General features: G+C 40.6%; 1 protein-coding gene across 5 annotated transcripts in view; it reads right to left on the bottom strand.

Annotated features, from left to right (window-relative positions):
* Window positions 1-26,480, bottom strand: part of HDAC8 (histone deacetylase 8) — a 438,053-nt gene that overhangs the window by 263,925 nt on the left and 147,648 nt on the right. For all 5 annotated transcript variants that reach the window (XM_036304601.1, XM_036304604.1, XM_036304602.1 and 2 more), the window contains exons 5-7: window positions 13,246-13,358; window positions 7,507-7,584; window positions 5,115-5,223 (exon numbers count right to left, since the gene is read on the bottom strand). In XM_036304601.1, coding sequence (XP_036160494.1) covers window positions 5,115-5,223; window positions 7,507-7,584; window positions 13,246-13,358 — 300 coding nt within the window. The remainder of the gene's footprint in view (window positions 1-5,114; window positions 5,224-7,506; window positions 7,585-13,245; window positions 13,359-26,480) is intronic.

The raw sequence follows: 26,480 nt of genomic DNA, 5'->3' as shown, positions 1-26,480 counted from the left end.
AGGAAACTCTGTGTGCAGAGCACTGAGGAGAACAACCTAGTTTCCTGTTATGGCATAAAAAAAGGGTAACAGCCGAAACTGGTTTGGCTCAGTGGATAGAGCGTCGGCTTGTGGACTGAAGGGTCCCAGGTTCGATTCCGGTCAAAGGCATGTACCTGGGTGGTGGGCACATCCCCAGAAGGAGGTGTGCAGGAGGCAGCTGATCGATGTTTCTCTCTCATCGATGTTTCTAACTCTCTATCTCTCTCCCTTCCTCTCTCTAAAAAAATCAATAAAATATATATATTTTTTAAAAAGGGTAACAAAATGTTGGGCACTGTCAAATGGATTAAGAGAAAAACACAATAATCCTCCTTTTACACAGAACCACAGGACATCTTCATGGGTGAAGTTACACAAGCAGCTCTGATCTGCACATGTCACGGACAGAACAGAGCCTAAGGTGAACAAAGAAGGGCAATTAAAGCCATCAATGTCAGGCTCAAAAAAAAAAAAAGACTCTTTCAGTCCAACAATATAGAGGTAGCCAGGGGACATGATCAAAATCCTAAAGAGGCTAGAGCTGCTGCATGATGACTTGGCCTGACAAGTGTCTTCAGCTAAGAGACACCTTTGACATAAAGTTTTTTATTTCTTTTTTTATTTATCTTTATTGTTCAAAGCATTACAGATGTTTTTTATTTTATTTATTACTTAATTTTTTTCCTTTATTGATTAAGGTATTACATATGTGTCCTTATCCCCCCACTCATGCCCTCACCCCCCTGTTGTCTGTGTCCATTGGTTAGGCCTATATGCTTGCATATAAGTCCTTTAATTGATCTCTCCCCCCTTACCTCCACCCTCCCCTACTTTCCCTCTGAGATTTGAAAGTTTGATCGATGCTTCTCTATCTCTGAATCTGGGGGGGTTTTTGTTTGTTTGTTTGGTTTTTTAAATATATTCTATTGATTCTTTACAGAGAGGAAGGGAGAGGGATAGAGAGTTAGAAACATCAAAGAGAGAGACACATCAATCAGCTGCCTCCTGCACACCCCCTACTGGGGATGTGCCCACAACCAAGGTACATGCCCTTGACTGGAATCGAACTTGGGACCCTTCAACCCGCAGGTCGACACTCTATCCACTGAGCCAAACCAGCTAGGGCTGGATCTGTTTTTGTTCATCAGTTTATGTTGTTCATTATATTCCACAAATGAGTGAGATCATGTGGTATTTATCTTTCTCTGACGGGCTTATTTCGCTTAGCACAATGCTCTCCAGTTCCATTCATACAGTTGCAAATGGTAAGAATTCCTTCTTTTTTACTGCAGTGTAGTATTCCATTGTATAGATGTACCACAGTTTTTTAATCCACTCATCTGCTGATGGGCACTTAGGCTGTTTCCAAATCTTAGCTATGGTAAATTGTGCTGCTATGAACATAGGGGTGCATATATCCTTTCTGATTGGTGTTTCTAGTTTCTTGGGATATATTCCTAGAACTGGGATCACTAGGTCAAATGGGAGTTCCATTTTTAGTTTTTTAAGGAAACTCCATACTGTTCTCCACAGTGGCTGCAGCAGTCTGCATTCCCACCAGCAGTGCAAGAGGGCTCCTTTTTCTCTGCATCCTCGCCAGCACTTGTCCTTTGTTGATGATAGCTATTCCGACAGATGTTAGATGGTACCACATTGTCATTTTGATTTGCAAAGAAACCATCAACAAAACAAAAGAATGCCCACTGCATGGGAGAACATATTTGCCCATGTTATCAACGATAAGGGTTTAATCTCCAACATTTACAGGGAACTCATACAACTTAAGAAAAGAAAGATAAACAACCCAATCAAAAAAGGGCAATGGACCTAAATAGATACTTTTCGAAAGAGGACATTCAGAAAGGCAAGAGACATATGAAAACATGCTCAAAGTCACTAATCATCTGAGAGATATTTTTTATTTTATTTATTTATTTTTTTAATTAAATCTTTATTGTTCAGATTATTACATTTGTTCCTCTTTTTTTCCCCCCATAACTCCCCTCCTCCCAGTTCCCACCCCACCCTCCGCCCTCACTCCCCACCCACTGTCCTCATCCATAGGTGCACGATTTTTGTCCAGTCTCTTCCCGCATCTCCCACACCCCTTTCCCCCCCAAGAATAGTCAGTCCATTCCCTTTCTATGTCCCTGATTCTATTATAATCACCAGTTCATTCTGTTCATCAGATTATTTATTCACTTGATTCTTAGATTCACTTGTTGATAGATGCATATTTGTTGTTCATAATTTGTATCTTTACCTTTTTCTTCCTCTTCCTCTTCTTAAAGGATACCTTTCAGCATTTCATATAATCCTGGTTTGGTGGTGATGAACTCCTTTAGCTTTTCCTTATCTGTGAAGCTCTTTATCTGACCTTCAATTCTGAATGATAGCTTTGCTGGGTAAAGTAATCTTGGTTGTAGGTTCTTGGTATTCATCACTTTGAATATTTCTTGCCACTCCCTTCTGGCCTGCAAAGTTTCTGTTGAGAAATCAGCTGACAGTCGTATGGGTATTCCCTTGTAGGTAACTGAGTTTCTTTCTCTTGCTGTTTTTAAGATTCTCTCTTTATCTTTTGCTCTTGGCATTTTAATTATGATGTGTCTTGGTGTGGTCCTCTTTGGATTTCTTTTGTTTGGGGTTCTCCACGCTTCTTGGACCTGTAAGTCCATTTCTTTCACCAGGTGGGGGAAGTTTTCTGTCATTATTTCTTCAAATAGGTTTTCAATATCTTGCTCTCTCTCATCTTCTGGCACCCCTATAATTCTGATGTTGGTACGCTTGAAGCTGTCCCAGAGGCTCCTTACACTATCCTCGCATTTTTGGATTCTTTTTTCATTTTGCTTTTCCGGTTGGGTGTTTTTTGCTTCTTCGCATTTCAAATCATTGACTTGATTCTTGCGCTCCTCTGGTCTGCTGTCGGGAGTCTGTATAATATTCGTTATTTCAGTCCGTGTATGCTTAATTTCTAGTTGGTTCCCCAATATAACATCGAGGGTCTCATTAGTTTTCTTGTAGATCTCATTAAGTTTATCGGCGGCTTCTAAACAGTTCTTGAGAGACCTTAAAAGTGTGGCTCTGAACTCTATATCTTCCATTGACAATTTTGTCCTGTTTCTTTGTCTCCGCATTTTGTTATGCTTCCTTGGTGCACCCCCTAGTGGTCTTTGTGCGAAGTCTTATAGTTAAACCTTGATTGTTGTAGTTAATACCAGGGAGGGTTTGACCTCCAGGCCAAGTGGCTATGAGAATCAGCTGTGTCTGCAGTGAGAGAACTTCTGTCCTCTAGGGAGGTGCTAATCTGGCGTTTGCCTGAGGCTATCCGGCAAATGCCTCTGTGCAGGGCTTGGGCGGGGCGGGTCACACAGGATCAACAGGGTGGGCCAGAGAGAGCAGTTATGGCGGCTCTCAGTCCTGTCCCCAGGGGCTCTGCCTCTCTGAGTCCCAGCAACCGCTGCAAACGTCGGAGAGAAAGCTGCACTCGCTCTGACCGAAGCCAGACAGTCCCGCTTCTCCCGTTTGAGTCTGGGTCCGTAAAGACTCGCCTGTATCTGGAGCTCAGATTCTGCGACTCCCTCCCGATTGAAAACGCCAACCGCGCCCTCCGCCGCCAGCCCGCTCCGCGCACTCCGCACCTCAGAATTTGACTTCAGCACTGCGCCTCCTCTGAGTGTCCGTATGCGTTTCTCTTTCCTCCTAGTTGTAGGACTTCCACTCAGCCAGTGTTCCTGTGGTTCTGGGTGATGTCCATTCCATTTTTTAGTTTCACTTTTGAAGTAGTTGTTCAAGGCAGCAAACTCCGGCGTTAACCTATGCCGCCATCTTGGTTCTTATTTTTTATTTTTTAATACTTCTACTTTATTTATACAACTGTCAGTGAGTGATGATGACCAGTGAGTGACGATGACCAGAAACAGGGAAGTCCCTGTTTCTAGCAGAGGTTGGGAGAAATCTAAGCCCAGTGGGGGTAAGGATCAAAAGCACTTCAATCCTCATTACTTACCTTGAGTAACGTTGACTTGCTGACTTTTAGTTGGACTCACTTTCTCTACTGCCAATGTCAGCAATGAATTTATACCGGACCAACCTCAAATTTTAAAATATTGATTTTAAAGAGGGAGGGAGGGAGAGAGATACATAGACCGGTGGCCTCCCATCATGCCCTGGCATATGTATGTACCCTGACCATGAATCGAACCTGTGACCTTCTGGTGCACAAGACAATGCTCCAACCAACTGAGCCCCACCGGCTAGGGCCAACCTCCATTTTTATGAATACGAATAGAGTGCCTGCCACCCTCCCCGCATTCTGTAAGGCTTTTCAGCCCCAATGGTCTACACATTGGCAACAAACTGCCTACAAGTGGCTATAATTTAACATAATAACCATAATGTAAAAGCACAGATTTCTGACCCCAATTTTAACAGAGCAAATAGAACTCAAGAACTCATAATAAAAAACTCTCTAATAGTCACACTAGTGCAGTGGTTGGCAAACTTCGGCTCACAAGTCACATGCGGCTCTTTGGCCCCTTGAGTGTGGCTCTTCCACAAACTACTGACTTCTGCGCAAGGGCTACGAAGTTTCAATCTCACTGTACGTGCGCGCCCGCTCATGGTATTTTGTGGAAGAGCCACACTCAAGGGGCCAAAGAGCCGCATGTGGCTCACGAGCCACAGTTTGCCGACCACTGCACGAATGGATGGAAGCAGATCTACATAACAGCAAACCCAAAAGGACCTTCCAGGCTAATGAGATTACATACATGCAGGTTTTAGCTTAGAAAGTAATAGACAAGGGACTTCAAAGGCAGCCTAGAAGCTCTGGTTTTGGGATGGTCTTAGTCATATGGGGTAGCTAGTAAAATCAAACCAAGAATGTGCTTCTTGCCTAAACACTCGGCTCTCCCAAACAGGAGATGGCTACTTGATCCATTAAGAATAATGAACAGTGTACAAAAGCTACATAAGTTTACAGTACCTTTTCCCCCACAAAATGTTTTTTGAAAACAAAAATTCTGTAAGATTGGGGCCATTTCATCTTACAGAAATGTAATACAGTTGTTACTGGCTCAGCATTACTGCCATACCTTTCATAGATGTGGTAATATTTCTCATCCTGTATGCCATCTTGAATGGGCACATTCACACTGTAGTACCGTCCCTTCCCTAGGCCAACATCAGTCACATCACCTGTTCCTGTAAAAGAGATGGGCACCATGAGTAGTTTTAAGAACATGAGAATTAGAAAAGTTGAAGGATTCTCTGATAGGAATTCAGAAAACCAGAAGGTGAAATAGAGCACTATCCTGTGATGGTTTTTGTAAAAGAATGAATTAAAATGATATGGAGAAGTGACTGTTGAAAATAATGTTGGGGAAGCAGAAAAATTATAAGAAAATGGGAAGTGTATGAGGAGGATAGGTTTTAGTTCTTCCTTGAATGTTTGGTAAAACTCCCCTGTGAAGCCGTCTGGCCTGGGCTTTGTTTGATCAAAGCTTTTTAATTACTGCTTCAATTTCTTCCATAGTTATTGGCCTGTTGAGATTTTTAGATTCTTCCTAATTGAGTTTTGGAAGGTTGTATTTTTCTAGGAATATGTCCATTTCCTCCAGGTTGTCTAGTTTGTTGGAGTAGAGTTGTTCATAGTATTTTTTAACAATCAACAAACGACAAGTGCTGGAGAAGATGCGGAGAAAAAGGAACCCTCGTGCACTGCTGGTGGGAATGCAGACTGGTGCAGCCACTATGGAAGACAGTATGGAGTTTCCCCAAAAAGTTAAAAACGGAACTCCCATTTGACCCAGTGATCCCACTTCTAGGAATATATCCCAAGACACTAGAAACACCAATCAGAAAGGATATATGCACCCCTATGTTCATAGCAGCACAATTCACCATACCTAAGATCTGGAAACAGCCTAAGTGCCCATCAGTAGATGAATGGATTAGAAAACTGTGGTACATCTACACGATGGAATACTATGCTGCTCTAAAAAGGAAGGAACTCTTACCATTTGCAACGTCATGGATGGAACTGGAGAGCATTATGCTAAGTGAAATAAGCCAGTCAATGAAGGAAAAATACCACATGATCTCTCTCATTCATGGATAATAGAGACCATTATAAACTTTTGAACAATAATAGATACAGAGGCAGAGCTGCCTCAAACAGATTGTCAAACTGCAGCGGGAAGGCCAGGGAGGGTTGGGGGGCAGGATGTAGGGGGGTAAGAGATCAACTAAAGGACTTGTATGCATGCATATAAGCATAACCAATGGATATAAGACACTGGGGGATAGGGGAGGCTAGGGGACTGTCTAGGGCGGGGGGATAAAATGGACACATATGTAATACCCTTTGTAATACTTTAAGCAATAAATAAAAAAAAACACTGTGGTATATCTACACAGTGGAATACTATGCTGCTGTGAAAAAGAAGGAATTCTTACCATTTGCAACAGTACGGATGGAACTGGAGAGCATTATGCTAAGTGAAATAAGCCAGTCAATGAAAGAAAAATACCACATGATCTCACTCATTTATGGATAATAAAGACCATTATAAACTGACTAGAGGCCTGTTGCATGAAAAGATTCCCCTGGCTGCCCACACCAGTTTTCCTCCGGCACCCAGGACCCAGGCCTTTGCTCCGGCCAGAGCCACCTTCAAGCCTTCACTGCTCTGGCCAGAGCTGCCTCAAGCCTTCGCTCCGCAGCTTCGTGCCTACGTATGCAAATTGACCGCCATCTTTGTTGGCAGTTAATTTGCATATCTCGCTGATTAGATATTGGGAGGCATAGCGAAGGTATGGTCAATTACCATGTTTGTCTATTATTAGATAGGATTAACAAAAATAGATACAGAGGCAGAGCAGCATCGACTAGACTGTCAAACTATAGTGGGAAGGCAGGGGAGGGTTGGGGTGAGGTAAGAGATCAACCGAAGGACTTCTATGCATGCATATAAGCATAACCAATGGACACAAGACACTGGGGGGTAGAGGAGGCTGGTGGAAGGTCAAGGGGGGAAGAAAAGGAGACGTATGTAATACTCTTTGTAATACTTTAAGCAATAAAACAAAATTAAAAAAAAAGAAAATGGGAAAACCTTAGATTCATTCTGGCTGGGGAAAAAAAGATTAACTCCTGTACTTCACTTTCCATATGTCTAAGAGTGACATAATATTAATATAGCACTGTAATTATCAGGGTGTTGGGAGTTACACAGAGTATCTGATAGTACATTAAGTATAAGTGAGCTATCTATTGGCAGTCCATAAAAGTCAGCCTGAAAAGAAACAGCATCACATTCCTCTTATCATTATCACCTGAAATGACTTGTTTTAAATTTTTGCATAAAGCTGTACCAATAAGGTATTAATAGCATTGAAATATCCAAATATAAGATATAAGAAATGTATAAAAGAACTGTAGTATATTATTCCCCAAATGTAATACTGAGCACAAAGGTCACTTGCCTGGGAAAAATCCTGGGGAGAATTTGTGCAGGGACACTGTCATGACTTTGGAGGTGAAACTGAAGGCATCTTCCACACCTACCAGAGAAAGAAACAGAAGAATCACTTCAAATATGCAACTCTTGTTTTCAACAACTGAAACTCTAGAAAGCAGCTGTGGGAAGGAAGAGAGATGAGAAGATAACAATAATAAAGCTAACAAGCCAAGGAATAACATGACAAACCCTCTGGTATTTGATCTCTGCCATTACTAGAGGAGGTTCATTTTCAAATTCATGGTAAATTATAATTGGACTTCCCTTTTCCAAGCAATGGGATGTCCAGACTCTTTTGTACAACCTGTTCAAAAAGTGGGAGGGCCCTAGCTGGTATGGCTCAGTGGATAGAGAGTCGGCTTGCAGACTGAAAGGTCCCAGGTTCGAATCCAGTCAAGGACACATGCCTGGATTGTGGGCTTGATCCCCAGTCGGGGGGGAGGCATGCAGGAGGCAGCCAATCAATGAGTCCCTCTCATCGTTCATGTTTCTATTTCTATCTCCCTCTCCTTTCCTCCCTGAGATCTATTATACATATATATATACTAGAGGCCCGGTGCACAAAAATTTTTGCACTCAGGGCGGGGGGAGGGGGGGTCCCTCAGCCCAGCCTGTGCCCTCTCACAGTCTGGGACCCCTTGGGGGATGACCACCTGCTGGCTTAGGCCCACTCCCCAGGGGATTGGGCCTAAGATGGCAATCAGACATCCCTCTGGCAGCCTGGCAGCCCTTGGGGAATGTCCACTTGCCAGCAGGGAGCAGGCCTAAATTGCAGTCAGACATCCTTAGTGCTGCTGAGGAGGCAGGAGAGGCTCCCACCACCACCGCTGTACTGGCAGCCATCAGCCTGGCTTGTGGCTGAGCAGAGCTCCTCCCATGTGAGAGCGCCCTGACCACCAGAGGGCAGCTCCTGCATTGAGCGTCTGCCCCCTGGTGATCAGTGTGTGTCATAGTGACCAGTCATTCCCAGTCATTCTGCTGTTAGGGTCAGTTTTCATATTACCCTTTTACTATATAGGATAGAGGCCTGGTGCACGGGTGGGGGCTGGCTGGTTTGCCCTGAAGGGTGTCCCAGATCAGGGTGGGGTTCCCGCTTGGATGCCTGGCCAGCCTGGATGAGGGGATGAGGGGATGATGGCTGTTTGCAGCTGGTCACACACCCTTCAGGGTGTGGGTCCCCACTGGTGTGCCTGGCCAGTCTGGGTGAGGGGCTGAGGGCCGTTTTCAGGCTGGTGGGCAACTGAAGCTCCCAGCCTCTCCTTTTTCTCTGTTTTTTTTTTTTTTTTTTAATTTTTTTTTTTATTCTGGGATTTATTTACCTTCTATAGCTGTCACTGGAGCTGAGAGCTGGCTCTAGCTCTGAAGCTAGCTTCTATAATTGAAACATTGTCGCCATCACTGACACTCTAAGCTCTGAGGCCAAAGCTGGCTGAAAGCAGGGATCTGGAGCTTGTTTAGCTTCTATAATTGCAACATTGTTTCTTAGACTGCAGCTCAGAGGCCGGCAGCGGCAGGCAGGGAACGTTGGCTTCCTCCATCACTGGAGTAAGCAAGCCTCCTGCTCGCTTCAGCTGCCTGGCTGCCGGCCGCCATCTTGGTTGGCAGTTAATTTGCATATCACCCTGATTAGCCAATGGAAAGGGTAGCGAAGTTATGGTTAATTACCATGTTTGTCTATTATTAGATAGGGGATATATATATATATATATATATATATATATAGTGGGTAAGGGCTTGAGCCCAGACTTGAGGCATTATCTACTGAGCTGAATTGAGGAAACTGGGACCATCATGGAAATTTTATGTTATGTTTCAGTGGTTCTGGTTAAATTATTAAGGATTTAGTACAAAATAAGTACAATGCAGCGATCCTTTTAAAAAATGTGACCACTATAAACATTAGGCATTATAAAGTGAAAACCCAATTGTAAACTGCCTCTCTATGATACAGATTTGGTTATAAATGCAGTTCTCCCAAAGTGTGTACTAGGTAACTTACAGTACATATTTGTAGCTAAAACATAGAAGACTAAAAGTAGCCCTGGCCTTGTCCCTTAATAGAAGCTTGGAAATAGATGGGAAATTTTTCTGGAAGAGACTCCCCTTTCCATTTAAACAGAATAAGAAAATGAATAGAAGCCTGGGAGATAGTAGATGCAACTCTTAAAGGCCACTACTTATTCAGATAAACACACTGCCCACCTCCACACCTTTCCTCCCTGAATCACATATTGTGAGATAATCCCTCTGTAAAATGGAAGGACTATTATTAGCAAATTTTTGCCCTATACTCTTTTATACTTCAAATAAAGAAATTGTCTCTGTGCTTACTTAATGCATTCAGTCTTCATTAGAGGTTGACAGTGACTTTAAAAAAAAAGAAACTCTATTTGTATATCACAATTATGTTTGAGTTTCCCAAGCCTTATGTTTTGCCCTAGGGAAGCAGTTAAAACCAGTTAAAGGCTCCAGGCACTAAGCTTTAAGTAAACAAAACAAAATAAAATAAATTAGTATTTTAACTTATAAATTGAAGTATAAGTATTTATACTTCCAGAAAATTCCAATTATTTATCCATCCAGAAAGGTGATACCAATTTACACTTCTGTCAACGGGGTCAGAGAGTTTCTATTTTTCACACTCTGACTAGCACTGGATGTTATTATTCTTTTTAATCTTAGGCAAATATAATGGTCTTGTTCTAATTTGCATTTTTCTGAGTATTAGGGTCTGGAGCACCTTTTCTTATACTTAGTACCTATTTGTATTACTTCTCACAGAAAATGCCATTAGAAATTGTTAGAAAATTCTACTTCGCACAGGCAGCTAGGTGGTGGGTATAGGGCTTGGTGTGAAGAAGAATGGTAGGTAGAAGAAAGAAAGTAAGGACAGGTATGAGTACTAGTGAAGCCACCACAAAATGCTAGTTATAGAATCATGGGAGATTTAAAATAAACTGAATGTGTAAGAATTTGGAGGTGGGGCAGGGGTCACTGGAAAGGAGGTGCTGAAGAGGGGAAATAAACTGAAATGAAACACACCATAAAAGTTGGCTAAAACAGGAAACTCTAAATGGTGTAGAAATAACACTGCAAATGGAAAAAAATGGTTTCAGGTGACAGTAATTCTTACATGGTTCAACAGAGTTGATGCTATTCTTAAACTCTGATACTAATAGTTTGAATTTCATAATCATTCATTCATTCAACAAATATTTTACTGAACCTCTACTATAACATATGCATAGTTCTGTTTGTTCAAGCCATTGTTGAGGACAGAAAGACGTAAACAACTTAATCTCTGTTTTGGATAAACTAAAGGTTTCTACATGAGAAGACAGACAGCTTACAAAATTAACAGTATAAGACAATATATAATTAAATATCAAATCAGTAATATAAACAATACAGTTGAGTAGGGGAGAGAACACTTGAGCTGGAGTGTTCAAGGCAAATCTGATACTCTTGGAACTTGAACTTCTAGGTAGAACTTGGAGATGCAAAAGGGGAGGAGAAAACAAAGCTAAGTTAGAAAAAGTGATGCCAAATCAGGGAGGTGGGCACAGTGAGATGTTTGGTGATCATTGAGTAGAGAAGCCTGCACAACTTGTGAGAGAGAAGGCTGGACAGAAGAGGTGAGGCCTCTTTGAGGCAGGCCTCAAAAGACAGGGTAAAGAGTGTGGACTTAGCCATGAAGACCACTGTTTTTCAAAGTGTGGCCTGTGGAACAACTGGGGTGTTGTTAAAATGTGGATTCCCAGATTCTATACCAGGCCTATTAAATCTAAATATTTGGTGGATATGGTCCAGGAGTCTGCATTTTAACACAAGCTTCCCCCAGGTCATCTTGATATACTTTTGAGTTTGAGAACCATTGCTATAGGCCAAGGGTTAGTAAACCAAGTGGCTACATGGTAAATATTTTAGGCTTTCCAAACTACATGGTCTCTATTGCATTTCCCTCCCTCCCCTTAACAACCTTGTAAAAATATATTTAAAAAATCATTCTTAGCTTGCTGGTCAAACAAAAACAATCCATGGGCCAAATGTCACCCTTGTTATAGGTGATAAGGAGCCTCTGAAGGTTTTTTAGCAAGGCTGTGTTTTGCATTGGCTGAGTGTTCAGATATTCAGTAGACATTGCTGTCAAAGTAGTACCCTGATTGTTTTAACCCTTCTCTCAGTTACCTTTAATTTTCTGTCATCATCTCATGGTAGCATCCATCTAGGTGAATTCCCTGGGGAGGTTTCCCCTGACAATTTCTTCCTTCTTTATCTATTTTGGCAGCAAAGTTGACCCTAGTCTCTGTCATATATTATTTTTTCCCTCACTTGTCTTAATTATGTTAGTTTGTCTCATAAAATCCCTAGAAACAGGTACATGATCTCACTCATTCATGGATAATAGAGACCATTATAAACTTTTGAACAATAATAGATACAGAGGCAGAGCTGCCTCAAACAGATTGTCAAACTGCAGCAGGAAGGCCGGGGAGGGTTGCGGGGCAGGAGGTAGGGGGGTAAGAGATCAACTAAAGGACTTGTATGCATGCATAGAAGCATAACCAGTGGACATAAGACATTGGGGGATAGGGGAGGCTAGGGGACTGTCTAGGGCGGGGGGATAAAATGGACACATATGTAATACCCTTTGTAATACTTTAAGCAATAAAAAAAAAAATAACTTAATCAATAAAAAAAGCAAAAAAAGGAAAAAAAAAAAAAATTTTATTTTCTTGTTTAAAGTATTACAAATAGTAGTACATATGTCTCCTTTTTTTCCCCATTGACCTTCCCCCGGCACATGCCCTTACCCCGCCCCCCCCCAGTGTCTTGTGTCCATTGGTTATGCTTATATGCATGCATATAAGTCCTTTGATTGATCTCTTATCCCCCCTCCCCCAACCCTCCCCAGCCAGGAAGTAGCAATTCTTGATGTGGGAGAGGGGAGGGAACACCTTTAACTGATTTTACTGAGTAAGTGTTCCTAGATCAATGGAAATATGTGCCACCCACAGGATTTGTTAAAGAAACAGAATGTGGGTAACTCACTGAAGCTCCACATTGTAGATGGGAAGTTCAGAGGAGGGCTGGATGCATCCTTTCAGTGAAGTCTTCTAAGAAGAAATTAATGAACTTAAGGCAAATTGTTAATGATTCTGATGCTATTAAAAGTTACAGAAGATGCCTTAGGTTTGTTTGCACAGGACTAAATATTTTAGCAATACAAAAACAGTGGGACAGATTTTGACTGTTATGTAAGTTGGTATCTCTATTGGTGAAAAATTCACAATGATATTTCATCATGTACCCATTCTGACCTTGAGAGAAGTATCAAGACTGTCAGTTCTAGCTGCAGATTTCACTAAGAACATAAGAAAGAGACCTAAGGGAGGTTACTGTGTACTGGAGTAAACACTAGGTAAGATTCTCACTTCTTATCATTCTCTATTGGAGAGCTTTGCTACTGGAAGAGAGGAAAGGAGAGGAGAAATTACAGGAACCTGGGATTTTAAAGCAGCAGCTTCATCAGCAAAGGAGGAATTGAACCAGTTAGAAGAATCTCCACCTATTTTCGTATTCTCAATTAGGAAACTTTTAATTGCAACAGGCATTTCTCCTTTTACCAGCCGCTTGGAAGCACCTTTACTGATAAAAACCTGTTGTCCTAGCAGCAAAGCACCCTTGAAAGTGAAGGGCTTACCATCTCCATGGTGCAGATCCAAATCCACATAGAGAATACGGTCAAATTTTCGTCGCAATCGTAATATTCCCAGGACAACATCATTGAGATAACAAAAACCAGATGCTTCATCTCTGCAAGAAAATAAATTGCTATAGCCAACAGCCAAAAGCAATCCAAGGGAGTCTTTAATGCCAAGGATCTAACCCCTGAGCTCTATTCCCTTACAATTCCCCCTTCTTTTTAGAAAAACAAAAATCTACCTACAAAGATTGTACAGTAAATGCCTCAGAATGATCAAGGAATTAAGTGTTTTGGTAAACTAAATATTCAGGTTGATTGGTAACATTTTACATTTCGATTCCCAGATTTTCAAAGAATTAGAATGTTATAACTATATTTAACAAAACAGAACCCTTCTCCAATTATTCAACAATCATTAAAAAATGGTAGTACCATGGAGTCATCATAATGAACACTGATTATCACTTACAGGACTTTAAGAAAGCTAGAATCTAGAGGTGGCCTTAAAGACAATCTTGCTCAGCCAGATGTAGAAGATGTTGGAGATTGGATTCTCTGTACTGACCCTATGACATAACCTAAAGTTTTGTGTTTTTTTTAGTAAGGTTTGGCACTTGTTGATCATAAAAGCGAAGTGTAGAATGTATAAGTGTATAATCTCCTGGGCAGCATAATGTGGTTACCTTTCTGTAAATGTAATTATTACAATGCAGACTGAAGCAGCCTCTTCTAAAGTTATTTTGTGTCCTTCACTAAAATTGTCTTCATTTACAATACTGGCGTCTTTTAATGTTTTTGCTATTTGTGATACTGTGTTACTTTACCCTCTTGTAAACATTAATCTACTCTTTTATTATGCTTCTATTAAGCCTTTTTGAGTAGATATAAAAGAACATTTTTTATTATCAAAAGATTATTATAATTTATTTTCAGGGCCTTGTACTAAACGCTTCAGTTTATTTTGCTTCCAGTGGCTTCAAATATCCAGCCCCCTTTTTTCCTAATTTCTCATATATTTTACTTGAAATGAAATTCTAGGCGTGAGCATCATTAAAAATGGAATCTTTATTATTATGAGATTGCAAGATCTTTCCAACGTCTACACAATGCATAAACTTCATGAAATCTCTTCTAGTATAATGTTTCATATTTTGAACAATGCTGTGGTTCACAGGCTGAATCAATGAGACAGGTATATTGGTGAGCAGGAGGTTGTTAAAAATATCATTAGACATTGATTTTGCACATAAAGATGAACTCAGTGGTCATCTACCAAAATAATAGCTTGGCCATATGTGTGAAACCAGGAAGAAACCAATTAGAGAAAAACATTTGTTCATCTGTGAATTTTTGGTAAGTAAGAGTTAACTACTAGTATGTGACTTTGAAAGTTCTTGGATGCTATTTTCCAATTCTGAAAACTTATATCTTATAAGTCTAATGTAATAGCACATCAAAAAAAAGAAATAATTTATCTTCCTGCTGAACATGAATAACTTTTGGGTAGGTGGAATGGAATATTAAGTGTTAGGCAAAAAGAGGAGGGAGATGAAGAGGAGGAGAAACAGAAAACAATACATGACATACTTCCTTCCCTCAGAGAACTTACAATTAAATTATGGAGATAAGTCATAAGCACAGAAAAACAAAACAAAACAAAAAAGGCTAGCAGAAATAATATGGCATATAAAGAAGAATACAGAGAAATTCTATAGACAAAATTGACAAAGCAGAGTCATCTCATTACAGTATTAAACTTTTATGAGCCTTCTAGAAATCTAAAAATCATGCAACTAGAAATAAGCAGTGGTTAAGACTCCTATCCCTCACCCCCGCTTTAGTGTTCTGAGAAATAGTTAACTGCAAAGGACCACGTTGCCCTTGCATATTCCATAGGAAGAACCATCTTTATGCTTCCTCATGACTTCTATAAGACTCATGGATGACTCCCTAGTTTACCTGCTTCTATAAAACTCTTGGGTCCTTTCCTTTTCTTTGAGATGTTCCTCATTAATGAACATTCTCCTTGTGGCAATAGCCTGAATAATAATAATGATGATGATGATAACTGGAATTCGGAGAGGCTATTGTGTGTAATAATTTCCTAATATTTTCTTAAATTAATGGAGCTCAATTCTTATTGATTTACAGAAAGTAAGTGTTTAAATAAACAAGATATTCCTAAAATTTCCAGAAAATAAGTAAACTGAATTTTCAAGACTTTTAATGTGTTAAAGAAATAGTATTTCTATAACAGCAAACTTGGAGAGTGACATCAGAGAAATGGTAGTGTGAGAGGTTCCCCTTATACTTACAATTTGAACAGCTATAATTGAACAAAGGATTCCCTATTCTAGACATAAACACATCTGAGAGATCTGTGCATTAAAACATCTGAGGGTAGGTGAGTTGGAGTGAGCATGGGAGGAGGGAAGGAAGAAGAGCAGAGACAGGTGCCCTAGATGTAGCTGGGAGCTTGCTGTGGGTCTTGGGAGAGGGGAGGAGTCAGGTGGCCACTGGCACTCTCTTCAGCCCAGATGAGCAGAGAAATACTGTGAGCATTCCTGCAGAGGTGGGCAGTAGGCACTGTGGATGATCCCAGTGACCTGGGCAGAGACAGAGGTAAGGCCGCAGTTGTCTGGCGGCTGCCATTTCCAGGCACAAAAACAAAGCCAGAGAGTCTGGCTCCCTCCCCTTACCTTCCCACAGCTCCCCTACCTTAACCCTCCTAGAGCAAGCAGCAGGCCCCAGAAGAAGTGGTAAAGTCAGTGTCGGGCTACAGAGCACATTATCTGCAGCCCTGAGAACTGGAGAGGCAGAAATATTTGTGTGTGTGTGTGTGTGTGTGTGTGTGTGTGTGTGTGTGTACTGTAAATCTGAGTGACAGGGGTGAAGAAGCTGAGGTCTGGCAATTGCCATTACTAAGAGGAGAACAAAGCCACAAATAAACCAGCTGGCCTCTCCCAGCTCATCCCACTTGTACCCATTGTGGCTGCACTGCTGGAAGAGTGGTTGCAGGGGACAGTGCTGGGATTTCACAGGCTCAGAAACCCATTGCCCACAACATTCCCCCACAGGAGTGGTGCCCTGAGACCACAGTGACCTGATCACAGAGGAGACACCCACCTCCCCAGGGAATACAAGGTATTTTTCACTCTCTGCAAGGATCCAAGAGCTAGAGCAGTGCAAGAGAAACTAAGAAACTTGCACTTCAGAGCCACCTACTGGAAAACAAAAGAAAAACTTCCTATCAACCTACTAAATAGAGATGCCACTCTTTAAATTAAAAAAGAGAGAGATTTCATTTTCATATATGCCTAGCAGAGAAATAATCCATCAAATTCCATGATTAAGCAAGGCAATGAGGCAGCTCAGAAAGAAAAAGTGTTTAAAATCTCCAGAAAATAAACTTAAAGACATGGAAATATGTAATTAACATGATAGAGCATTCAAGAGTGCAGTTCTGAAAAAACTCAATGACTTACAAGAAAACACAAATAGTTTAATGAATTCAGAAATAAAATGCAATGATCAAAAGGAGTACTTTACCAAAAAGACAGAAAACTTAACAATGAACCAAACAGAAATTCTGGAGATGAAGAACTAAATAAAAGAAATGAAGAATAAACTAGTAAGCGTAGGAAGTAAACCTAACCAGATGGGGGAAAGAATTAGTGATATCGAAGATAGAAATCTAAAAACAATGCAGAGGGGAAAAGAGAGAGACTTGAGAGTTGTTTAAAAAAAACACACGAAATAACTCTATGACAACTATCTGACTTGCAATGCAAATCAAAAGTACAATGAGATACCACCTGCTAGAGTGGCCATTATCAACAAGACAAGCAATAACAAGTGTTAGAGAGGTTGTGGGGAAAAAAAGGGAACCCTCATTCACTGCTGGTGGTAATGTAGACTGGTACATCCCTAATGGGTGATTCCTCAAAAAATTAAGAGTAGATCTACCATACAACCCAGCAAACCCTCTCCTGGTTATATACCCGAACAACTCAAAATCATGTACTCACAAAGATATATGCACCCCTACATTCATATGCATCATGGTGGCCAAGACATGGAGACAACCAAAGTGTCCTGCAATAGAGGACTGGATAAAGAAGATGTGGTGCATATACACAATGGAATAGTACTCACCATAAGAAGGATGAAATAGTGCCATTTGCGACAACATGGATGGACCTTGAGAACATTATGCTAAGTGAAATAAGTCAGACAGAAAAAGCTAAGAACCATATGACTTCACTCATATGTGGGATATAAAACTATAACTTATGAACACAAACAGCAGAGTGGTGGTTGCCAGAGGGAAGGGGGTGGGGGAAGAAGGGAGATCTAATATGAGGTGACAGGAGAAGATTTGACTTTGGGTGGTGGGCACACACTGCAATATACAGATCTTGTAACATAGAAATCCATACATGAAACCTATATATTCATGTTAACCAATGTCACCCCAATCAATTTAATAAGTAAAATTATTACAAAAGAATAATGAGTATTCTAGAATGAAAAGAGAGGGTGAAGGAAAAAGAGAGCCTATTGAAAGAAATCGTTGATGGAAACTTCCTAAACCTATGGAAAGAACTGGATCCTCAAATCCAAGAAGCAAACAGATTACCCAATTATCTCAATCCTAAAAGACTTCCTCCAAGGCACATTATATTAAAACTGTCAAAAATTAATGACAGAAAAAGAATTCTCAAAGCAATCTGGGAACAGAAGACAGTAACATATTAAAAATATCCCATTAGATCATCATCAAATTTTTCAGCAGAAACTCTACAAGCTAGGAGATAGTGGAATCAAATATTCAAACTATTGAAAGAGAGAAATTACAAGCCAAGAATAATATATCATTTAGATATGAAGGATAAATAAAGACTTTTCCAGACATACAGAAGCTGAAGGAATTTACCACCACAAGACCTCCATTACAGAAAATACTCATAAATACTTATGCCTTAAACAAAAAGACAAAAGGATACAAAACTATGAGTAAGATGACTAACAGACAGACAGAAACAGACTGTTGTAACCCTCTTTCAGAACAGGGTATTATACACTTAAATATAACATAAAGGTGCAAGGAAGTAAAAAAAAAAACATTAAAAAGAAAAGGCAATATCTACTACAATTTGAAAATGAACTCACAGCATAAATAGGAATAAGTTGTGACAACAAAAATATAAAAGGAGGGGGATGTCTGAATTTGCAAAGGGGAATGGAGATAAGATGTATTCACAAGAAAATGTACTACTGTATATATAAAATTTATTTTGCATAAACCTAATGGTAACCACACGCGAACAAACCAAAAATGAACTAAATTATACAATAATCATCCTGAATAACCAACTGAACACTAGCTGGAGAAGTCTAATAATCAAGGATTTACAGAAGCCACATCAAGAATGGTTGCCGAGGGCTAGACATAGCCAGTGTCTTATATTGGCCTGCACCAGAGTCCCTCCCAAGAGGCCCAGAACCAACACACCCAGTGGCTAGCTTCAGACAACAACAGAGCAGGATCCAATAAGCTTCACAAGCAGCATATCTAAAGGGAGATCTTGACAGGCACAAAAAACTGCTGAGGCCAATTCCGTTTTGCGTGGTTAGCACCTGCACAGCAGCTCGTAAGCCACGGTCTGGGTTTAGCCCCATACTAAGCCAGGCTGAGGATCGATCTCACAAATGCATGGGCCAATAGGAATCAAGAATCAATTACAACAGGGGGGCCTACATAACCCAAACCCAGCTCAGGTGATCAATTAGAGTGCACTACTAGAACCCACAAGACACCTACTACATAAGGCCATTCCACAAAGACTGGGAGTCACAGCAGACATATCTAATTCACAGAAACACACACAAAGTTATCCAAAATGGGGAGACAAAGAAACAGGCCCCACATGAAAGAACAAAAGAAATTTCTAGAAAAAGAGCTAAATGAAATGAAGACAAGCAATTTATCAGATATAGAGTTCAAAGTAATTGTTATAATGATGCTCAATAGCATGAAAAAGACATAGAAACCATAAAAAAGGATGAGACAGACAAAAAATGGTGGCTGAATAGGCAGACATGTTCTGCACCTTCTCACGCGGAGCAGATAGAGGGAACAACTAAATTGAATAACATCTACCCAGAATTGGAGAATTAGACACAGCTGGTGAGACAATCTACAGGCTGAAAGGGATGAAGATGGCTGGAGAACAGTAGGATCAGGGATCTGGGCTGGAGAGGGAGAGAGAGGGGGAGAGAGGGAGAGAGGGAGAGAGGGAGAGAGAAAGAGAGAGAGAGAGAGAGAGAGAGAGAGAGAGAGAGAGAGAGAGAGAGAGAGAGGGAGAGAGGGAGGGAGGGAGGGAGGGAGGGAGGAGGGAGGGAGAGAGAGAGAGGGAGAGAGAGAGAGAGGCGTGACCATCAGGATGACAGGGTCAGAAGGAAGATGTGCTGCACCAAGTACGTGTCCCTTGGGGACATGCCTGACACCTGACTGTGCAAGGGAGGTCCACAAGGCTTCTGGCAGACAGGGAATCTAGATCTAAGTTCAGAGCCATGAGTGGCTGCGCCCAGAAAAGCAGTCAGAAGAGCTGCCCAAGCTGTGCTGTGCAGTGCTGGGGTGGGGGGGTGGGGGGGGGAAGCAAGGGGAGAAGAAACTCACAGTGGTACAGCTGTTTTGCTTCTGTTTTGCCTTTGCTTTTATTCGCTAAATTCAATTCATAGGACCTTTCAATTACAAACACTCACCGAGGCTGCAGTGGAGGTGGAGGTGCAGTTTTGTTGAGGCTGGGGAGAGGCTGTGGAGGAGAGCAGGACAGGGAGAGGTGAACTGGAATATGGCACTGAGACATTCCAGACCTTCCAAACCTAAGCAGCTAATTTTCTCCAGAAGAGTCAGCCCCTCCCAGCCACCTCAGGGCAGCTAGTGCAGCCACACCCAGCCTTGAGCTTTGCTGAGGAAATAAAGTCTCTGAATAGCTCCAAGGAACCTTCAGGGACTGAGTTGAGGGGCTGTTCGTCAGGAAACCAATACAGCAACACCCCCACCTAAAGCCCTTGTCAGACACAGACACTTGAATGATTAAGACTGACAACAGGAAGACAGGAAAAGCAGGCAGATAGGTCCAGCCTGCTTGCAACCAATGCTGTGGAGACAAACACAGAGGAGTGGTGGATCACTTAGAACTTCAACATGGTGCTGAATACATAACAGGAAACAGAAGTGGCAGACAGAACAGTAGAGAGGGATGGTAAACCAGCCCCCATGGGGCATTAAAACTCAGCTGAAGAGAACAACACTTTACTTTTTTATTTTTTATCCTCTATTTAAAATTTTATTTGTTTTTGTGTTCTTTATCTTTTATTATTGTATATTTCTTCATTCTATTTTTAGTATTTATCATTATTTTATTTTATCTTATTTTACCTTTTTTCCCACCCTTTACATCCCCAATTCTCCCTTTTTCGTCTGTTTCTCTTCTCCTGTCCACACTTTAGTTTTTCTCTTTTTACACCTTATTAAAAATTGATGTTCTTTATCTACTTTATTGATGTGTTATTACTGTAGTCTGCTGGCTTACTCATATATTTAATTGCCTCTCCCCTGCTCCAAGTCCATGCACCCTTCTCTATTCTCTTTCTTCACTAGCCATTTTTTGTGCTTTTGTTTTTCCTTTCTGCTCTTGCTCTCTTCTTCTAATCATTTAACCCTTTGTGGTCGTATTAAATTTGGACATGGGTGTCGTACTGGTCGGAATTAATTTCCATTGAAAGAGCAGTGATACATAACTTGCAAGATTATGAAGGATAAACAAGATTTATTAATTCTTTTTTGGAACTACGTCACTACTAGTAGAATCACTACAAACGTTATCACTTTCTATGTCAGAGTCAGTATTCAAGGTGCCAAAATAAAACTCTTCATCGTTACTTTCAGATTCGCAGTACACTTCTTTCGGTAACTTTCTTTTTGCCATTTTGGAGTATTATTTTGAAATATCTTAACAAGTGAGAATGCCTAATTACAGTTAAACGTAATTTGTAAAGCTTTATTTGAAATTCTGCGAAGTATCTCCGAAGCTTGTCGATTTCTTCACTCTCAAAAGGCGACTGACTCACCACTGTGTTTTGCATGGCAAGTGTGGAATGACCGCGTTTGTTTATATTGAGTTTCGATATCTCCGATTTGTCAGGGCAATGTTTTGGTTCGTGACAAGGTCGCTTAGATACTTAAGAGCTTTCAGAGAAATTATGAACTGACACATGAATGAATAGAGTTAACATTCGTAGGGTTCCTTGCTGTGGTGGCTGAGAGTAGACAAATGACCGCAAAGGGTTAATTAGTTTCACTGACTAAACTCAAGCCTATCTACACTCTCCTCTATTCTCCTTTTCCAAAAATAGATGAATAAATAGATAAATTAAAAAATTTATTTGTTGATTATTTGTTGATTATTTTGGGGTTTTTTCCTCTTATCCACTCATCCTCTTTCAACCTCCTCTATATTGAACCATGGTCCTTCCCCTATTCATTCAATTCCTTAACCTTACTTTCTGTATATAAAACCTGTCTCTATAGATTCTGTCCTCTTTTTCAGGGTGTTTGTTGTTTGCATTTTTTGGTTTACCAGGTGTACCAGTTACTAATGCGGATTTTGTAATCAAAGAAAACACAATAATTTCAAGAGAAACATCAAAAGTTCTTTATTCAAAGTAATGTCCATCGCTAGCTACATATTTCCCCATTTTTAGGTAATTTGTGGATACCTCCCAATAGAACTTTTTTTGTTTTGAGGCAAACCATTCAGAGACCCAATTTTCCACTTCTTTGTACGCTTTGAAGTGCTTGCTTCTCAGAAAGTGCATGTGCCATTGATTGGAACAAGTGGTACAAGGTCTGGTGAATACTTCCCAGGCAAGATCTTTTAACGTGTCTTTAACTGGTTTTGAAGTGTGTGATGGTGCATTTTCATGGAGCAAAATTACTTTGCCGTGTCTTCTGGCACATTCTGGTCGTTTCATGATCAAAGCATGGTTCAAATTGATTATTTGTAGTGGTAGCAATCAGAATTAATGATTTCACCTGGTTTTGGACGCTTATAATACACCACACCTTCCTGATCCCACCAAACGCAGAGCATTGTCTTCTTTCCGAAGCGATTTGGCCTTGCAGTCGATGTTGATGGTTGACCTGGATCAACCCATGATTTTGTGCATTTGGGATCCTCAAAATAAATCCACTTTTCATCACCAGTCACAATTCGATGCAAAAAAGACTCTTTCATGCCATTGAAGCAACATTTTACTGATGACTTTTCGGCTTTCCATTTGTCTTTTGTTCAGTTGATGTGGCACCCATTTTCCTTCCTTTAAAAATCTTTCCCATTGCTTGTAAACGATCGGAAATTGTTTGCTGAGCAATGTTTAATCTTTCTGCAAGTTGTTTTTGAGTTTGACACGCATCTTCATCCAATAATGCTTGTAATTGTTGGTCTTCAAACTTTTTCAGTTGACCTTTTTCAGTTGTCTTTCACATCAAAATCATCACTTTTAAGGCATTTAAACCAGCATTCACAAGTATCTTGAGATGGAGCATGTTCACCATAAGCTTCCCAAAGTATACGATAACTTTTTCTTCAAAATAAAGTAATAAAACTTCCTGCAAATGCTCTTTTTTTGGCATGAAATTCGACATTTTAAGCATAAAAATATCTATGATGTTAACACCTTCAGCAAATTTGACATATGAAGTTTTGAAGCTTGCTGTCAGTACAACAAAACAGCATATATATCAAATCGCATATATATCAACTTATGTGTAACTTCATCTATTGAAAAAAATCATTATTAACCAGTACACCTGTTATTTGTTTGTTTTATGGTTCTCTCTCTCTCTCTCTCTCTCTATCTCTCTCTCTCTCTCTCTCTCTCTCTCTCTCTCTCTCTCTCTCTCTCTCTCTCTATATATATATATATATATATATATATATATATATATCCTTTTTTCTTATTTTTCTTTTCTCTCTTGCCTTTTTTCCTTTTCCCAATATCATTTTTTGCTCTCTTTTCTCCATCCTAATTCTGCTTTCTCTGGTGGTCACTTTTGTTGGGGTTATCAGTGTCATGAGTAGATTTGTGTTTTGTTGCCTTTGTGTTGTGTCTTGTCAAGTTGTTTCTTGTACTTGTGGTAGAGAATGAGCCACATAACTAGAAACCCTGAGAGGAGACTCCATCCACGAACAGGACACTAACACTCAAGACCCAACTACATTAAAAGAACCCAAATACCCCAAGTAGGACACATCCCTAGAATACCCAGCCCAGAAGACCTGAGAGATTGCACCACTGGGTCCCACAAACCATCTACTATATAAAACAAACTCAAAAAAATATAGGTGACATAGAAATTTGATCTAACACATAGAAACAACCAATTTGGAACAGCAAAATGGGGAGACAAAGAAACGACCATCATACAAAAGAAAGGAAGGAATCACCAGAAAAGAACATAAACAAAATGGAGGCAAGCAATTTGTCAGAGAAAGAATTCAGAGAAATGGTTATTAGGACACTAAAAAGGATTGAAGACAAATTCAACATGTGTAATAATCAATGGAAAATGAAGAAGAATCAAGAGGAAATGAAGAATGGCATGGCTGCAATAAAGAACACAATGCAAAGTATCAACAGTAGACTAGAAGAAGCTGAGAGCCACATCAGCAAGTTAGAAGACAAGGTAGAAAACACCCAAGCAGAGCAGCAATTGGAAAAAAACACACATAAAAAACAGGAGGAGAGCCTAAGGAGACTTTGGGACAACACAAAATTAAGCAACATCCACATAATAGAGGTGCTAGAGGAAGACAAAACTGAGCAAGGAACAGAAAAGCTGTTTGAAGAAATAATAACAGAAAACTTCCATGATTCTGGGAAGAAAAAATTCACACATGTCCAAGAAGCACACAGAGTCCCAAGCAAGATGAATTCCAAAAGGCTGAGACCAAAACACATCATAATTAAATTGGCAAACATCAATGACAAAGTAAGAATCTAAAAGGCTGCCAGAGAGAGACAGAAATTACCAACAAGGGATCTCCCATTAGACTATCAATTGATTTATCAAGAGGAACCATCAGGCCAGAAGGGAATGGAATGGCATATACAGAGTGATGCAAAGCAAGGGACTGAATCCAAGAATACTATATCAAGCAAGGCTATCATTCAAAATTGAAGGTGAAATCAGGAACTTCACAGACAAAAAAAAAGGTTAAGGGAGTTTATTACCACCAAGGCAGCAATGCAAGAAATGCTAAAGGTACTGTTGTAAACAGAAAAAAAGAGAAAGGGAAGGAGGAACACAGGCATAAAGAATAAAAATGGCAACAAGCCAGTACCTATCTATCTATATATATAAAAGCCTAATATGCTAATTGTCCCTCTGACCATTGGACTGTTCGGCCAGTTGCTATGATGCACACTGACCACCAGGGGGCAGACACTCCAACCAGTAGGTTAGCTTGCTGCTGGGGTCTGGCCAATTGGGACTGGGTGAGAAGGGCCGACACACCCTGGAACCCTCCCACAGTCCCTCCCTGGCCTCAATTGGCCCCCAGCAGGACTGGGCGAGATGGGCCAGACACGTCCTGGAGCCCTCCCACGGTCCGTTCCCAGCCCTGATCGTGCACCAGTGGGGTCCCTCAGCCAGGCTTGTGCCCTCTTGCAATCTGAGACTGCTCAGGGGATGTCGGAGAGCCGGTTTTGGCCCAAACCCCACAAGCCAGGCCAAGGGACCCCACTGGTGCATGAATCCGTGCACCCGGCCTCTAGTCAATAATAACCTTAAAAGTAAATGGAAGCTAATTATATGAGAGATGCAAATCAAAACAACAATGCTGTATCATCTCACACCTGTCAGAATGGCTATCATCAACAAATTAACAAACAACAAGTGTTGGAGAGGATGTGGAGAAAAAGGGACCCTTTTGCACTGCTTGTGGGAATGCAGACTGGTACAGCCACTGTGAAGAACAGTATGGAGTTTCCTCAAAAAACTAAAAATGGAACTCCCATTTGACCCAGTGATCCCACTTCTAGGAATATATCCCAAGAAGCCAGAAACACCAATTACAAAGGATATATGCACCCCTATGTTCAGAGCAGCACAATTCACCATAGCTAAGATTTGGAAACAGCCTAAGTGCCCATCAGCAGATGAGTGGATTAAAAAACTGTAGTACATCTACACAATGGAATACTATGCTGTGGTAAAAAAGAAGGAATTCTTGTCATTTGCAACAGCATGGATGGAACTGGAGAGGATTATGCTAAGTGAAATAAGCCAGGCAGAGAAAGATAAATACCACATGATCTCACTCATTTGTAGAATATAGTGAACAACATAAACTGATGAACAAAAACAGATCCAGAGACAGAGAAGCATTGACCAGACCACAAACCTGAGAGGGAAGGCAGGGAAGGGTTGGGGAAAGGGGGAGAGATCAACCACGGGACTTGTATGTATGCATATAAGCCCAACCAATGGACACAGACAACAGGGGGATGACAGCATGAGTGGGGGGGTGTTATGGGGGGATGAGGTCACATATGTAATACCTTAATCAATAAAGAAATTAAAGATTAAAAAAATTAAATGGATTAAATGCTCCAATCAAAACACATAGAGTAGCTGAATGGATAAGAAAGCATGACCCATGTACTGTATATGTGCTCTACAAGAGACCTACCTCAGAACAAAAGACTCACATAGACTGATAGTGAAGGGATGGAAAATAATTTTTCAGGCAAATCGAAATGAAAAGAAAAAGCTGGGGTAGCAATACTTATATATGACAAAATAGACCTCAAAGTGAAGGCCAAAACAAGAGATAAGAAGGGCCACTTCCTAATATTAAAGGGAGCAATTCAACAAGAGGATATAACTCCGGCAAACATATATACACCAAATACAGGAGCACCAAATACATGAAAAACTTCTGGAAGATATCAAGGGAGAGATTGACATCAATACAATCATAGTAGGGGACTTTAATACACCATTGACACCACAGGATAAATCCTGTAAACAAAAAATCAGCAAAGAAACAGCAATCCTAAATGACTCACTAGATTAGATGGGATTAATTGACATTTTCAGAACATTTCACCCCAAAGCTACAGAAAATACATTCTGCTCAAGTGCATATGGGACATTT

The sequence above is a fragment of the Myotis myotis genome, unplaced genomic scaffold, assembly GCF_014108235.1.
Source record: "Myotis myotis isolate mMyoMyo1 unplaced genomic scaffold, mMyoMyo1.p scaffold_m19_p_4, whole genome shotgun sequence".
NCBI classification, from domain to species: domain Eukaryota; kingdom Metazoa; phylum Chordata; class Mammalia; order Chiroptera; family Vespertilionidae; genus Myotis; species Myotis myotis.
Note: the sequence above shows the minus strand (reverse complement) of the source record. Positions and strands in the feature narration are given on the sequence as shown.